General features: G+C 46.1%; 1 protein-coding gene across 1 annotated transcript in view; it reads right to left on the reverse strand.

The window, feature by feature from the left end:
- Positions 1-17725, reverse strand: part of LOC106609610 (exocyst complex component 4) — a 343805-nt gene that overhangs the window by 13205 nt on the left and 312875 nt on the right. Inside the window, exons 15-17 of the mRNA XM_045700059.2 lie at positions 10808-10949; positions 6800-6978; positions 2241-2400 (exon numbers count right to left, since the gene is read on the reverse strand). Coding sequence (XP_045556015.2) covers positions 2241-2400; positions 6800-6978; positions 10808-10949 — 481 coding nt within the window. The remainder of the gene's footprint in view (positions 1-2240; positions 2401-6799; positions 6979-10807; positions 10950-17725) is intronic.

The following is a 17725-nucleotide window of genomic DNA, read 5'->3' on the forward strand; positions in this document are numbered from 1 at the left end:
GCCTAGACTTTGATTAGGTGTCTTAAGCCTTTTGGTTTACAGTCCAACGAGTCCATAAAATGACCTTGTATTGTTTTATGTTTGGTCAAAATATATTGAAGTCTCCAGAAAAACACCTGAAAGGACATGTCAAGGTCCCTTATAATGACTCTGGTAGAAGAGCACCAAGCATCGCAGGGGTGAAGGGGTAAATAAAAAGCTGGGTTAACAGTGTTCAATAAATTAGCTGACAACGCTAATTTACCGTATTGGTACATAAACGCTATACACCACATCAAAAAGGTGTGTAAACGGTGTTCATCATACACTATATTCCTGTTCATATGTCAAAATACCAGTCGTATGTCAGTGGTGTTGGAGGACGCTGGTGTACATTTGGTGAGCGGTTTATTGACCTAAAGTGCATTCAGAAAGTATTTACACATTTTGTTAAGTTACAGCCTTATTCTAAAATGTATTAAATTACTTTTCTCCCTCATCAATCTACACACAATACCCCATAATGACAAAGCGAGTACAGGTTATGAGACATTTTGTCAACAACAAAAAAAGAAGGAAAAAAAAGAAAATATTGACATAATTATTCAGACCCTTTGTTATGAGACTCAAAATTGAGCTCACGTGATCCTGTTTCCATTGATCATCCTTGAGATGGTTCTACAACTTGATTGGAGTCCACCTTTGGTAAATACAATTGATTGGACATGATTTGCAAAGACACACACCTGTCTATATAAGGTCCCACAGTTGACAGTGCATGTCAGAGCAAAAACCAAGCCATGAGGTCAAAGGAATTGTCCGTAGAGCTCCGAGACAGGATTGTGTCGAGGCACAGATCTGGGGAAGGGTACCAAAAACTTTCTGCAGCATTGAAGGTCGCCAAGAACACAGTGGTCTCCATCATTCTTAAATGGAAGAAGTTTGAAAACACCAAAACTCCTCCAAGAGCTGGCTGCCCGGCCAAACTGAGCAATAGGGGGCGAAAGGCCTTGGTCAGGGAGGTGACCAAGAACCCGATGGTCTCTCTGACAGAGCTCCAGAGTTCCTCTGTGGAGATGGAAGAATCTTCCAGAAGGAGAACCATCTCTGCAGCACTCCACCAATCAGACCTTTATGGTAGAGTGGCCAGACAGAAGCCATTCCTCAGTAAAAGGCACATGACAGCCCGCTTGGAGTTTGCCAAAAGGAACCTAAAGGATCTCTCAGACCATGAGAAACAAGATTCTCTGGTCTGATGAAACGAAGATTGAACTCTTTGGCCTGAATGCCAAGTGTCACGTCTGGAGGAAACATGGCACCATCCCTACAGTGAAGCATGGTGGTGGCAGCATCATGCTGTGGGGATGTTTTTCAGCGGCATGGACTGGGAGAGTAGTCAGGATCGAGGGAAAGATGAACGAAGCAAAGTACAAGAGATCCTTGATGAAAACCTGACAGAGCTTGAGAGGATCTTCAGAGAAGAATGGGAGAAACTCCCCAAATACAGGTGTGCCAAGTTTGTAGCGTCATACCCAAGAATAATTGCTGCCAAAGGTGCTTTAACAAAGTTCTGAGTAAAGGGTCAGAATACTTATGTAAATGAGATATTTCATTTTCTACAGTATTGTGAGTAGATTGATGAGGATACATTAAAAAAAAAAATCGATTTGAGAATAAGGTCGCAACGTAAAATAATGTTGATAAAGTCAAGTGGTCTGAATACTTTCTGAATGCACTGTACCCCCTCCCATCTGGTCCTCTCACTCCCTCCTGGGGTGTAGATTGGTGCAGTTCTGTATGCTGGTTGAACATGCAGAACAGAGGGCGAGAAAGGGAGCGAGAAAGAAGGACTGCAGAAGAGGGATACAGCGAAAGAGAGGGACAGAGGGCAGGAAGACAGTGATTACACATTGATCCGTCCAAATAAAGCTGTCCTGTGTCCTTCTGAGACACAGCCTCCCAATGACTAACTTAGATTATCTCTCTCCCTCTCTCGCCCGCCCGCTCTGTCTCGCCCGCCCGCTCTGTCTCTCTCGCCCGCCCGCTCTCTCGCCCGCCCTCTCTCGCCCGCTCTCTCTCGCCCTCTCGCCCACCCGCCCGCTCTCTCTCTCTCTCTCGCCCCCTCTCTCTCTAGTTTGATTTTCCCTCCTCTCATCCTCTTTCCTATTTCTATCCCTTTGTGTCCCCTCTCTATCCTTCCGTCATGTTCATCCATCTCTTACCCTGTCTTTCTTTGTCCCCTTCCTGTGTGTATGTCTCACCTAGCGAAGTCCAGGTCAGCCTCTCTAGACATGGTGATGTTGGTGAGGTTCTGCTGCAGGACAAAGATGTTCCTACACATCTTCTTGATGCCAGACTCACTGATCCTCTTAAAGTACTGGGCTCCATTGATCAGAATACAGGAGATCAGGTGGCCAAGACCTACAGACAGAGAGACAGACAGAGAGACAGACAGACAAAGAAGAGAGAGAGGGAGAGAGAGGGAGAGCTCGAGAAGAGAATAGAAGAGACAGGGAGAGAGAGAGTGCAATAAGGGGAGAGAGAGAGCACAAAAGAGAGAAGAGAGAGAGAGAGAGAGAGGAGAGACGAGAGGAGAGAGAGAGACGAGAGAAGAGAGCGCAAGAGAACATGAAGAGAGAGAAAACACATACCAGTCACATACTGCAGAATACATCCCAGTAGTCAACACTTCTATTGATCACCGCAGTGGACATTTGTACCCCAAAAAGACAGGGAAAATACAGGCTAGAGGTTGACCAATTATAATTTTTCAACGCCGATAGCGATTATTGGAGGACCAAAAAAGCCGATACCGATTATTCGGACGTTTTTTTTTTTATGTATTTATTTTATTTATTTGCAATAATGACAATTACAACAATACTGAATTAACACTTATTTTAACTTAATATAATACATCAATAAAATCAATTTAGCCTCAAATAAATAATGAAACATGTTCAATTTGGTTTAAATAATGCAAAAACAAAGTGTTGGAGAAGAAAGTAAAAGTGCAATATGTGCCATGTAAGAAAGCTAACGTTTAAGTGCCTTGCTCAGAACATGGGAACATATGAAAGCTGGTGGTTCCTTTTAACATGAGTCTTCAATATTCCCAGGTAAGAAGTTTTAGGTTGTAGTTATTATAGGAATTATAGGACTATTTCTCTCTATACGATTTGTATTTCATATAGCTTTGACTATTGGATGTTCTTATAGGCACTTTAGTATTGCCAGTGTAACAGTACAGCTTCCGTCCCTCTCCTCGCTCCTACCTGGGCTCGAACCAGGAACACATCGACAACAGCCACCCTCGAAGCAGCGTTACCCATGCAGAGCAAGGGAAACAACTACTCCAAGTCTCAGAGCGAGTGACGTTTCAAACGCTATTAGCGCGCACCCGCTAACTAGCTAGCCATTTCACATCGGTTACACCAGCCTAATCTTGGGAGATGACAGGCTTGAAGTCATAAACAGCGCAATGCATTGCGAAGAGCTGCTGGCAAAACGCACGAAAGTGCTGTTTGAATGAATGCTTACGAGCCTGCTGGTGCCTACCACCGCTCAGTCAGACTGCTCTATCAAATCATAGACTTAATTATAATATAATAAAACACACAGAAACACGAGCCTTAGGTCATTAATATGGTAGAATCCGGAAACTATCATCTCGAAAACAAACCGTTTTTTTTTCTTTCAGTGAAATACAGAACCGGTCCGTATTTTATCTAACGGGTGGCATCCCTAAGTCTAAATATTCCTGTTACATTGCACAACCTTCAATGGTATGTCATAATTACGTAAAATTCTGGCAAATTAGTTCGCAACAAGCCAGGCAATGAACGCAAGAGCAGTGACACAATTTCATGTTAGCAGGCAATAGTAACTAAATATGCAGGTTAAAAAATATATACTTGTGTATGCTTTGACCTCTTTCTCCCCCCTCTCTCCAGATGAAATCTCGCGTCTTGTGACGGCCGGCCGCCCAACAACCTGCCCGCTTGACCCTATCCCCTCCTCTCTTCTCCAGACCATTTCCAGAGACCTTCTCCCTTACCTCACCTCGCTCATCAACTCATCCTTGACCGCTGGCTACGTCCCTTCCGTCTTCAAGAGAGCGAGAGTTGCACCCCTTCTGAAAAAACCTACACTCGATCCCTCCGATGTCAACAACTACAGACCAGTATCCCTTCTTTCTTTTCTCTCCAAAACTCTTGAACGTGCCGTCCTTGGCCAGCTCTCTTGCTATCTCTCTCAGAATGACCTTCTTGATCCAAATCAGTCAGGTTTCAAGACTGGTCATTCAACTGAGACTGCTCTTCTCTGTGTCATGGAGGCTTTCCGCACTGCTAAAGCTAACTCTCTCCCCTCTGCTCTCATCCTCCTAGACCTATCTGCTGCCTTTGATACTGTGAACCATCAGATCCTCCTCTCCACCCTCTCCGAGTTGGGCATCTCCGGCGCGGCCCACGCTTGGATTGCGTCCTACCTGACAGGTCGCTCCTACCAGGTGGCGTGGCGAGAATCTGCCTCCGCACCACGTGCTCTCACCACTGGTGTCCCCCAGGGCTCTGTTCTAGGCCCTCTCCTATTCTCGCTATACACCAAGTCACTTGGCTCTGTCATATCCTCACATGGTCTCTCCTATCATTGCTATGCAGACGACACTCAATTAATCTTCTCCTTTCCCCCTTCTGATAACCAGGTGGCGAATCGCATCTCTGCATGTCTGGCAGACATATCAGTGTGGATGACGGATCACTACCTCAAGCTGAACCTCGGCAAGACAGAGCTGCTCTTCCTCCCGGGGAAGGACTGCCCGTTCCATGAGCTCGCCATCACGGTTGACAACTCCATTGTGTCCTCCTCCCAGAGTGCTAAGAACCTTGGCGTGACCCTGGACAACACCCTGTCGTTCTCCACTAACATCAAGGCGGTGACCCGATCCTGTAGGTTCATGCTCTACAACATTCGCAGAGTACGACCCTGCCTCACACAGGAAGCGGCGCAGGTCCTAATCCAGGCACTTGTCATCTCCCGTTTGGATTACTGCAACTCGCTGTTGGCTGGACTCCCTGCCTGTGCCATTAAACCCCTACAACACATCCAGAACGCCGCAGCCCGTCTGGTGTTCAACCTTCCCAAGTTCTCTCACGTCACCCCGCTCCTCCGCTCTCTCCACTGGCTTCCAGTTGAAGCTCGCATCTGCTACAAGACCATGGTGCTTGCCTACGGAGCCGTGAGGGGAACGGCACCTCCGTACCTTCAGGCTCTGATCAGTCCCTACACCCAAACGAGGGCACTGCGCTCATCCACCTCTGGCCTGCTGGCCCCCCTACCTCTGAGGAAGCACAGTTCCCGCTCAGCCCAGTCAAAACTGTTCGCTGCTCTGGCACCCCTATGGTGGAACAAGCTCCCTCACGACGCCAGGACAGCGGAGTCAATCACCACCTTCCGGAGACACCTGAAACCCCACCTCTTTAAGGAATACCTGGGATAGCATAAAGTAATGTTTCTAATACATTTGTTGTGGACCTGGGATTCCTGGAAGTGCCTTCTGATGAAGATAATCAAAGGTAAGTGATTATTGACAATAGTATACAAGAGTAGATTTGATATGCGATTGTTCCAAGATGGCGCTGACCTGTTATGGTAGCCTGTTTTTGAGTATCGCATCCCCTTTTATCGCAAAGTGTGATTACCCAGAAAAGTTATTTTTAAATCTGGCATTACAGGTGCTTTCAAGAGATATTCATCTATAAATCTTAGAATGACAATATTACATTTTAAAAATGTTTTCGAATAGTAATTTAGTAAATTGTAGCGCTGTTTCACCGGATGCATTTGAGGGAAAATAGTTAGTCAACGTCACGCGCCGATGTAAAATGCTGTTTTTTATATATAAATATGAACTTTATCGAACAAAAGAATGCATGTATTGTGTAACATGATGTCCTAGGAGTGTCATCTGATGGAGATTGTCAAAGGTTAGTGCTGCATTTAGCTGTTTTTTGGTTATTTGTGATGCATGTGGTTGGTCGGAAAATGGCTATGTGGCTACTTTTACGATATACTCCTCTAACATAATCTAATGTTTTGCTTTTGCTGTAAAGCCTTTTTGAAATCGGACAACGTGGTTCGATTCAGGAGAGGTGTATCTATAAAACGATATAACATAGTCCTATATTTGAAAAAATATATATATAAAATTTCGTTATGCTAATGGCGATAGGATTTTTCGCTGGATGCCCGTCCAGAGGTTAACTAGTGATTATGTTAAGATTGATAGTATTTTATAAGATAAGTTTAATGCTAGCTAGCAACTTACCTTGGCTTCTTGCTGCCCTTGCGTAACAGGTAGTCAACCTGCCATGCAGGCTCCTTGTGGAGTGCAATGTAAGGCAGGTGGTTAGAGCGTTGGACTAGTAACCAGAAGGTTGCAAAAACGAATCCCCGAATCCCCCCTGAACAAGGCAGTTAACCCCCGTTCCTAGGCCGTCATTGAAAATAAGAATGTGTTCTTAATCTGACTTGCCTAGTTAAATAAAGGTGTAAAAAAATAAAATAAAATCGGCAAATCGGTGGGCAAAAATACCGATAACCGATTGTTATGAAAACTTGAAATCGGCCCTAATTAATCGGCCATTCCGATTAATCGGTCGACCTCTAATACAGGCACACACTGACCTGAGCACAGTCAGGTGAAACAAGCTCATTAAGCCAATATAATCAATATAATGAAATATTCCTAAAAAGGGCACTGACCAATACTTTCTCAACACATGACATTATCATGGACGACCCCCAACAACAGGCTTACCTTCAAAGATGTACTGGAACTTGTGTTGCTGCAGCGCGGCGCCCATCACCTCCTCGATGGCGCTGATGTCCTTGTTGAGTTTGACCACCAAGGGGTCGTAGTCCATGCTCTCTACGTTGGCCACTATGGCATAGTTCCCCTGCTTGGCCAGGGGGATCAGGTAGTGGAAACAATGCACTCTGAGGGGAGAAGAGAGGATAGACAGATGAGGGGAAGAGAGAGGATAGACAGATGAGGGGAAGAGAGAGGATAGACAGATGAGGAGAGAGGAGAGAGATGAGGAGAGAGGAGACAGATGAGGAGAAAGGAGAGACCGATGAGGAGAGAGGAGAGACAGATGAGGAGAGACAGACAATATTGTTGAGTGTGTTTAGTCCAACCAAATCCTACCAGTAGATGAAGTCATGATGGTGACGGAATCAGCTTAGTGTTACTTATCGCAGGCATTTTGCTGATATCGTTCATTATGATAAGCAGCCTATACTAGAGAAATGAGAAGTTTGAAATGAAATAACTTTGCTAATATGGGTGATTGTTAATGGAACAATTGATGTCCCATTAACTAGTATATAAAGGAGAATGAAAAAGCGGTGGTGGAAATGTATCGCTCAGCTCTAGTGGGATGTTTCACTGAATTCATCCACCATGTAACTATCAGGACAGATTGTGATATGTAGATATCAGTCTACTGTAACTTAATCTAATGTCTCCCCTCCGCCTCTTGTCTTTAAACACATTTGACCAAGCGTGACATTCTAATCCAAGAGCCACCATGCGGGTGCTTAGTTTCCCTAAACACCTGACTGATACATGATCTCTGCCTGCTCACACCTTCATCAGAAGACCCAAAAACTATCTTCGGCCCCAGTGGCTATTAAAAACATGAGTGGAGACATAAAAACCAACACCCTTTCTCCCCCTCTCTCTCCCCCTCCCTCCCTCCCTCCATCTCCTTCTTTCCCTCCCTCTTTCTGCATCTCTCTCTTTCTTCCTCTTTCTCTCCTCTTCCTGATGGCATCATTTGCCACCCTTACTGTCGGGGGAAATGTGGTTGATGGGTAAAAGTCCATAAGGCGTGGAGTAGCAGAGCAGTGCAGAGCTCAGGGAGGGTTTCTCGCCCCCTCTCTTTTTTCGTGGCGATCATAAACATTACTGCAGAAGCGAAACAATATCTCAGAGCCATGATGAGGGATGGAGGGATAAAGAGAGGAAGGAGGTGATGGAGGGATGGAGGGATAAAGAGAAGGAGGAGATGGGGGCTGTTAGGGGCTGTTGATGGAGAGAGAGTTGGTTGTTTTCTGGGTTTGGCTGGTAAATCACTTGTTTTAGACGTTAATGGGTGAACTCACTGGATCTGAAGGGAGACATTGGTCTGAATGTGTTATTAAATGGTCTTGCACTTGTTTAACCCCCTAGAGTTGACTGACACGCCGGTGCACCAATCTAAGTAATATCATTTTTATTTTTTATCCCATCACAATCCGTCAGTTTCAGCTAGAGATATCTGTTTTATTCTATTGGATGAGTCTCAATCCACCGCCAATGTCGCACTTCCTCATCTGCAGTGAAAGGTGGCAGAGCGAGAGCGGTGTTTGTCAGACCATTAATCAGCCCAAACATGATGGTGGTCTCCACAAGTGTCAGGGGACTCGTCTAAAGTCAGTAGTGTCGATTTGCCAACTTCTGTTTGCAGCGTCTGAACATTTGGGCTACAAACTAACTAGTCTGAAGGAAACCGATGTTGTGCCTACCCCAAAAAAGGGGTTAAATATGTATTAAAAAAATGATATATATTTCCTGAGCTTCCTTATATCTCCTAGATATAGGACAGACACTTCAAAACCTTATTCCTTATGATTTATTTTTTGACTGTTTTATGAATGTTTATTCAATGTGGGGTATGGTACTAAAGGCCAAATTCAATATTTATCAAATAATAATAATAATAACATACATATATATACACCTAAAGGGGTTCTAAAATAAAAGAAATGACAGCCCTGCCACTTGGTGCGCTATAAAGTTGAAGGACGGGGCTGAACAAATGTGGTAGCCTCCCTACACTGGCTTCCTGTTAAGGCAAGGGCTGATTTCAAGGTTTTACTGCTAACCTACAAAGCATTACATGGGATTGCTCCTACCTATCTTTCTGATTTGGTCCTGCCGTACATACCTACACGTACGCTACGGTCACAAGACGCAGGCCTCCTAATTGTCCCTAGAATTTCTAAGCAAACAGCTGGAGGCAGGGCTTTCTCCTATAGAGCTTCATTTTTATGGAATGGTCTGCCTACCCATGTGAGAGACGCAGATTCGGTCTCAACCTTTAAGTCTTTATTGAAGACTCATTTCTTCAGTAGGTCCTATGATTGAGTGTAGTCTGGCCCAGGAGTGTGAAGGTGAACGGAAAGGCTCTGGAGCAACGAACCGCCCTTGCTGTCTCTGCCTGGCCGGTTCCCCTCTCTCCACTGGGATTTTCTGCCTCTAACCCTTTTACAGGGGCTGAGTCACTGGCTTACTGGTGTTCTTCCTTGCCGTCCCTAGGAGGGGTGCGTCACTTGAGTGGGTTGAGTCACTGATGTGGTCTTCCTGTCTGGGTTGGCGCCCCCCCCTTGGGTTGTGCCGTGGCGGAGATCTTTGTGGGCTATACTCGGCCTTGTCTCAAGATGGTAAGTTGGTGTTTGAAGATATCCCTCTAGTAGTGTGGGGGCTGTGCTTTGGAAAAGTGGTTGGGGTTATATCCTGCCTTTTTGGCCCTATCCGGGGGTATCATCAGATGGGGCCACAGTGTCTCCTGACCCCTCCTGTCTCAGCCTCCAGTATTTATGCTACAGTAGTTTATGTGTCGGGGGGCTAGGGTCAGTCTGTTATATCTGGAGTATTTCTCCTGTCTTATCCGGTGTCCTGTGTGAATTTAAGTACGCTCTTTCTAATTCTCTCTTTCTTTCTTTCTTTCTCTCTCTCGGAGGACCTGAGCCCTAGGACCATGCCTCAGGACTACCTGGCATGATAACTCCTTGCTGTCCCCAGTTCACCTGGCCGTGCTGCCGCTCCAGTTTCAACTGTTCTGCCTGCGGCTATGGAACCCTGACCTGTTCACCGGACGTGCTACCTGTCCCAGACCTGCTGTTTTCAACTCTCTAGAGAGAGCAGGAGCGGTAGAGATACTCTCAATGATCGGCTATGAAAAGCCAACTGACATTTACTCGAGGTGCTGACTTGTTGCACCCTCGACAACTACTGTGATTATTATTATTTGACCATGCTGGTCATCTATGAACATTTGAACATCTTGGCCTTGTTCTGTTATAATCTCCACCCGGCACAGCCAGAAGAGGACTGGCCACCCCTCATAGCCTGGTTCCTCTCTAGGTTTCTTCCTAGGTTTTGGCCTTTCTAGGGAGTTTTTCCTAGCCACCGTGCTTCTACACCTGCATTGCTTGCTGTTTGGGGTTTTAGGCTGGGTTTCTGTACAGCACTTTGAGATATCAGTTGATGTAAGAAGGGCTATATAAATACATTTGATTTGATTTGATTTAATCACTCTCAAATTCATAGGTGGAACTATTCAAGGTCTGACAGTCAACTTGTTAGTCTGATAGAACAACAGCCTGCTAACTCAGTGTGCCCCCACTCAGGACCAGGACTGAAGAACACTGTGAAACCATTGAGAGGAAGATTTTATAAATCACGGTTGTGTTCGCTAGGGACTAAATAAAAGAAAACGGAGTGAAGCGGGCGGTAGTATGATCTGTACTTGACCAATAGGAAAAGGTCATTGTGAACATGACCAATAGGAAAAGGTCATTGTGAACATGACCAATAGGAAAAGGTCATTGTGAACATGACCAATAGGAAAAGGTCATTGTGAACATGACCAATAGGAAAAGGTCATTGTGAACATGACCAATAGGAAAAGGTAATTGTGAACATGACCAATAGGAAAAGGTCATTGTGAACATGACCCAGGCTGGGTGTTTATCCTGGAGAGTCCATGTCCGTACGTACCTGACCTCCAGGTGGAGGACCAGCAGACAGCGGTCAGCGATGTCCTGGAAGGCCCTGGACAGGTCAGTCAGAGTCTGGAGGATCTGGTCCCTGCTGCGGACGCTCTCATTGGTCACCTGGGGGTCCGAGCCTGGAGACCCACCTGAACACACACACACACACACACACACACACACACACACACACACACACACACACACACACACACACACACTTTAGTTACATTACAGCTAAAGATTAAAAATACCACAGCAGTGTTTCCCACACCTCTTCTAAAGTACCCAGGACCATTCCACACCTCTTCTAATGTACCCAGGACCATTCCACACCTCTTCTAAAGTACCCAGGACCATTCCACACCTCTTCTAAAGTACCCAGGACCTTTCCACACTTCCTTTAAAGTACCCAGGACCATTCCACACCTCTTCTAAAGTACCCAGGACCATTCCACACCTCTTCTCAAGTACCCAGGACCATTCCACACCTCTTCTCAAGTACCCAGGACCATTCCACACCTCTTCTAAAGTACCCAGGACCATTTCACACCTCTTCTAAAGTACCCAGGACCATTCCACACCTCTTCTCGAGAACCCAGGACCATTCCACACCTCTTCTAAAGTACCCAGGACCATTCCACACCTCTTCTAAAGTACCCAGGACCTTTCCACACTTCCTTTAAAGTACCCAGGACCATTCCACACCTCTTCTGATGTACCCAGGACCATTCCACACCTCTTCTCGAGAACCCAGGACCATTCCACAACTCTTCTAAAGTACCCAGGACCATTCCACACCTCTTCTAAAGTACCCAGGACCATTCCACACCTCTTCTCGAGAACCCAGGACCATTCCACACCTCTTCTAAAGTACCCAGGACCATTCCACACCTCTTCTAAAGTACCCAGGACCTTTCCACACTTCCTTTAAAGTACCCAGGACCATTCCACACCTCTTCTGATGTACCCAGGACCATTCCACACCTCTTCTCGAGAACCCAGGACCATTCCACAACTCTTCTAAAGTACCCAGGACCATTCCACACCTCTTCTCGAGAACCCAGGACCATTCCACACCTCTTCTAAAGCACCCAGGTCCATTCCACACCTCTTCTCGAGTACCCAGGACCATTCCACACCTATTCTAAAGTACCCAGGACCATTCCACACCTCTTCTAAAGTACCCAGGACCATTCCACACCGCTTCTAAAGTACCCAGGACCATTCCACACCTCTTCTCGAGTACCCAGGACCATTCCACACCTCTTCTCGAGAACCCAGGACCATTCCACACCTCTTCTCGAGAACCCAGGACCATTCCACACCTCTTCTCGAGAACCCAGGACCATTCCACACCTCTTCTCGAGAACCCAGGACCATTCCACACCTCTTCTCGAGAACCCAGGACCATTCCACACCTCGTCTCGAGAACCCAGGACCATTACACACCTCTTCTCGAGAACCCAGGACCATTCCACACCTCTTCTCGAGAACCCAGGACCATTCCACACCTCTTCTCGAGAACCCAGGACCATTCCACACCTCTTCCCGAGAACCCAGGACCATTCCACAGCTCTTTCCGAGAACCCAGGACCATTCCACACCTCTTTTCAAGTACCCAGGACCATTCCACACCTCTTTTCAAGTACCCAGGACCATTCCACACGTCTTCTTGAGAACCCAGGACCATTCCACACCTCTTCTCGAGAACAAACGACCATTCCACATATGCCAGATCTCAATTACAAGAACCAGGAGGAGAACCAAATCAAATCAAATTGTATTGGTCACATACCCATGGTTAGCAGATGTTATTGGTCACATACACATGATTAGCAGATGTTATTGGTCACATACACATGGTTAGCAGATGTTATTGGTCACATACACATGGTTAGCAGATGTTATTGGTCACATACACATGGTTAGCAGATGTTATTGGTCACATACACATGATTAGCAGATGTTATTGGTCACATACACATGGTTAGCAGATGTTATTGGTCACATACACATGGTTAGCAGATGTTATTGGTCACATACACATGGTTAGCAGATGTTATTGGTCACATACACATGATTAGCAGATGTTATTGGTCACATACACATGGTTAGCAGATGTTATTGGTCACATACACATGGTTAGCAGATGTTATTATGAGTGCAGTGAAATGCTTGTGCTTCTAGTTCTGACAGCGCAGCAATATTTAACATGTAATCTAACAAATGCACAAAAACTACCTAATACACACACATCTAAGTAAAGGAATGGGATAAGAATATATACATATAAATAAATGGAAGAACTAGGACGAAGGAGAACTAAAGAGAACCAGGAAGAACTAGGACGAAGGAGAACTAAAGAGAACCAGGGAGAACTAGGACGAAGGAGAACTAGAGAGAACCAGGAAGAACTAGGATGAAAGAAAACTAAAGAGAACCAGGGAGAACTAGGACGAAGGAAACCCAAAGAGAACCAGGGAGAACTAGGACGAAGGAAACCCAAAGAGAACCAGGGAGAACTAGGACGAAGGAAACCCAAAGAGAACCAGGGAGAACTAGGACGAAGGAGACCCAAAGAGAACCAGGGAGAACTAGGACGAAGGAAACCCAAAGAGAACCAGGGAGAACTAGGACGAAGGAGACCCAAAGAGAACCAGGGAGAACTAGGACGAAGGAGAACTAAAGAGAACCAGGGAGAACTAAAGAGAACCAGGAAGAACTAGGATGAAAGAGAACTAAAGAGAACCAGGGAGAACTAGGACGAAGGAGAACTAAAGAGAACCAGGGAGAACTAGGACGAAGGAGAACTAGAGAGAACCAGGGAGAACTAGGACGAAGGAGAACTAAAGAGAACCAGGGAGAACTAAAGAGAACCAGGAAGAACTAGGATGAAAGAGAACTAAAGAGAACCAGGGAGAACTAGGACGAAGGAGAACTAAAGAGAACCAGGGAGAACTAGGACGAAGGAGACCCAAAGAGAACCAGGGAGAACTAGGACGAAGGAGACCCAAAGAGAACCAGGGAGAACTAGGACGAAGGAGACCCAAAGAGAACCAGGGAGAACTAGGACGAAGGAGACCCAAAGAGAACCAGGAAGAACTAGGATGAAAGAGAACTAAAGAGAACCAGGGAGAACTAGGACGAAGGAGAACTAAAGAGAACCAGGGAGAACTAGGATGAAAGAGAACTAAAGAGAACCAGGGAGAACTAGGACGAAGGAGAACTAGAGAGAACCAGGGAGAACTAGGACGAAGGAGACCCAAAGAGAACCAGGGAGAACTAGGACGAAGGAAACCCAAAGAGAACCAGGGAGAACTAGGACGAAGGAGACCCAAAGAGAACCAGGGAGAACTAGGACGAAGGAGAACTAAAGAGAACCAGGGAGAACTAGGACGAAGGAGAACTAAAGAGAACCAGGGAGAACTAGGACGAAGGAGAACTAAAGAGAACCAGGGAGAACTAGGACGAAGGAGACCCAAAGAGAACCAGGGAGAACTAGGACGAAGGAGACCCAAAGAGAACCAGGGAGAACTAGGACGAAGGAGAACTAGAGAGAACCAGGGAGAACTAGGACGAAGGAGAACTAAAGAGAACCAGGGAGAACTAGGACGAAGGAGAACTAAAGAGAACCAGGGAGAACTAGGATGAAAGAGAACTAAAGAGAACCAGGGAGAACTAGGACGAAGGAGAACTAAAGAGAACCAGGGAGAACTAGGACGAAGGAGAACTAAAGAGAACCAGGGAGAACTAGGATGAAAGAGAACTAAAGAGAACCAGGGAGAACTAGGATGAAAGAGAACTAAAGAGAACCAGGGAGAACTAGGATGAAAGAGAACTAAAGAGAACCAGGGAGAACTAGGACGAAGGAGAACTAAAGAGAACCAGGGAGAACTAGGATGAAAGAGAACTAAAGAGAACCAGGGAGAACTAGGACGAAAGAGACCCAAAGAGAACCAGGGAGAACTAGGACGAAGGAGACCCAAAGAGAACCAGGGAGAACTAGGACGAAGGAGAACTAAAGAGAACCAGGGAGAACTAGGACGAAGGAGACCCAAAGAGAACCAGGGAGAACTAGGATGAAGGAGAACTAAAGAGAACCAGGGAGAACTAGGACGAAGGAGAACTAGAGAGAACCAGGGAGAACTAGGACGAAGGAGAACTAAAGAGAACCAGGGAGAACTAGGACGAAGGAGAACTAAAGAGAACCAGGGAGAACTAGGACGAAGGAGACCCAAAGAGAACCAGGGAGAACTAGGACGAAGGAGACCCAAAGAGAACCAGGGAGAACTAGGACGAAGGAGAACTAAAGAGAACCAGGGAGAACTAGGACGAAGGAGAACTAAAGAGAACCAGGGAGAACTAGGACGAAGGAGACCCAAAGAGAACCAGGGAGAACTAAAGAGAACCAGGGAGAACTAGGACGAAGGAGAACTAGAGAGAACCAGGAAGAACTAGGACGAAGGAGAACTAAAGAGAACCAGGGAGAACTAGGACGAAGGAGAACTAAAGAGAACCAGGGAGAACTAGGACGAAGGAGAACTAAAGAGAACCAGGGAGAACTAGGACGAAGGAGACCCAAAGAGAACCAGGGAGAACTAAAGAGAACCAGGGAGAACTAGGACGAAGGAGAACTAGAGAGAACCAGGAAGAACTAGGACGAAGGAGAACTAAAGAGAACCAGGGAGAACTAGGACGAAGGAGACCCAAAGAGAACCAGGGAGAACTAAAGAGAACCAGGGAGAACTAGGACGAAGGAGAACTAGAGAGAACCAGGAAGAACTAGGACGAAGGAGAACTAAAGAGAACCAGGGAGAACTAGGACGAAGGAGAACTAAAGAGAACCAGGGAGAACTAGGATGAAGGAGACCCAAAGAGAACCAGACACAATGAGTTGATGGAATCCAGAACTAGCACACTTAATTCAACTAATGAAGGGATTGATGAGACGTTGATCAGTTGAATGAGGTGAGATTGGACTGGAATACATCAAATAGGAGGAACAGCAGGGAGAACTCAAGGAGAGGTTTGGGACACTGTGCTACACATCTGAAGACCTTCTACAGCCCTTCAGAAAGTCCCTTCAGAGTTTCAATCCATGTGCTGAGACACCAAGTCTGTGAGCGTGTGTGTGTGTGTGTGTGTGTGTGTGTGTGTGTGTGTGTGTGTGTGTAAAGAGCATTCAGACCACCAGGTGTAAATCAATGGTTATGAATTAGAGGGGAGTGGAAGGAGAGAGAAATTGGCCCTGTCATTCATATGTGAGTCTATTTGGGCAATGAGGCGGTGGGGAGTGTGGTGTGTGTTTGGAGAGAGACTGCTGAGCGGAAGAGGGGTGGTGAGGGCTAGCGATCGATTGGCTGCAGTCAGGGCCAGCTCCCCAGTTACTCCCTCAGCCCTTGTGAAGGTCGTATGGACGAGTGCACGTACGCAGGCAGGACGGCAAGCACACTCAAAGACCCAAACACTGTTGACAGAGGTCCTTTAGCCAACGCTGCTTAGTGGAGATATTTCCTACAGATTCAAGACACTACAAGTTTTATACACTCTGATTTGATTCTTAAAAAACTAGAAACAGGAACTAAATACTCTTCAATAAATCAAAAAATACTCAAAGCTCTGTATCTACGTTATGCACATTCTGACAAAGTCACATGTTGACTTATTTGGGAGTCACATCACATGAGATGTCCCCAGTACCCTGCCTCATCCCCATTAACTCAGTATCCTGCCTCATCTCATGTCCTTGGTACCCTACCTCGTCTGCATGTCCCCGGTACCCTGCCTCATCCCCATTAACTCAGTATCCTGCCTCATCTCATGTCCTTGGTACCCTACCTCGTCTGCATGTCCCCGGTACCCTGCCTCATCCCCATTAACTCAGTATCCTGCCTCGTCTCCACGTCCTTGGTACCCTGCCTTGTCTCCACGTCCTTGGTACCCTGCCTTGTCTCCACGTCCTTGGTACCCTGCCTCGTCCCCATTAACCCAGTACCCTGCCTCGTCCCCATTAACCCAGTACCCTGCCTCGTCCCCATTAACCCAGTACCCTGCCTCGTCCCCATTAACCCAGTACCCTGCCTCGTCCCCATTAACCCAGTACCCTGCCTCGTCCCCATTAACCCAGTACCCTGCCTCGTCCCCATTAACCCAGTACCCTGCCTTGTCTCCATGTCTCCAAACAACAGGTTTCTCTACCTATGAGAGAGATGAATTTGAACTCCTAAAAAAAGCATCTGATGACTTTGGCGGAAATCGTGCATTGATGCCAGTTAGGTCTGCGTCATTGTAGGTAAAGACTCATTGAACAGATGGTAGTCCAATGTAAACACAGAGCAAGGCAGCATTTCATTTTTTTCTAAAAGAGGGTATATGTTATACAGGGACTTCAACAGTTTGTGAAGGATAACAGATCATTCAGAGCTATATACTGTAGATCAGGGGTACTCAACTCTGACCCTATGAGGTCTGGAGCCTGCTGGTTTTCTGTTCTACCTAATAACTAATTGCACACACCTGGTGTCCCAGGTCTAAATCAGTCCCTGATTACAGGGGAACAGTGAAACAATGCAGTGGAACAGTCTTAGAGGTCCAGAGTTGAGTTTGAGAGCAGTGAAGCAATAGTGTTTTGATCCAACCCTAATTAAGATTCAGTTCAATAAAGTAAACATATCCAACACTTCAACATTACCTTGATGATAATAACACAACCGACTCACCCCAGCAACACGTGGTAATGGAAACTGCAAATAGACTAGATGTGTTTGTCTTGGGATGAAAGTCAATAGAAATAGGAGAGGAGAAGCACATCTTCATCACACCTAGGTTGAACCAAACTCACCAACAACACCACTTCTGTTCTCTCAGGACAAGATCATATAACATAACAGGCTTTGAAAATTCAATATTGGTGCACAATTTA

The sequence above is a fragment of the Salmo salar genome, chromosome 17 (genome assembly GCF_965601325.2).
Source record: "Salmo salar chromosome 17, fSalSal1, whole genome shotgun sequence".
NCBI classification, from domain to species: Eukaryota; Metazoa; Chordata; class Actinopteri; order Salmoniformes; family Salmonidae; genus Salmo; species Salmo salar.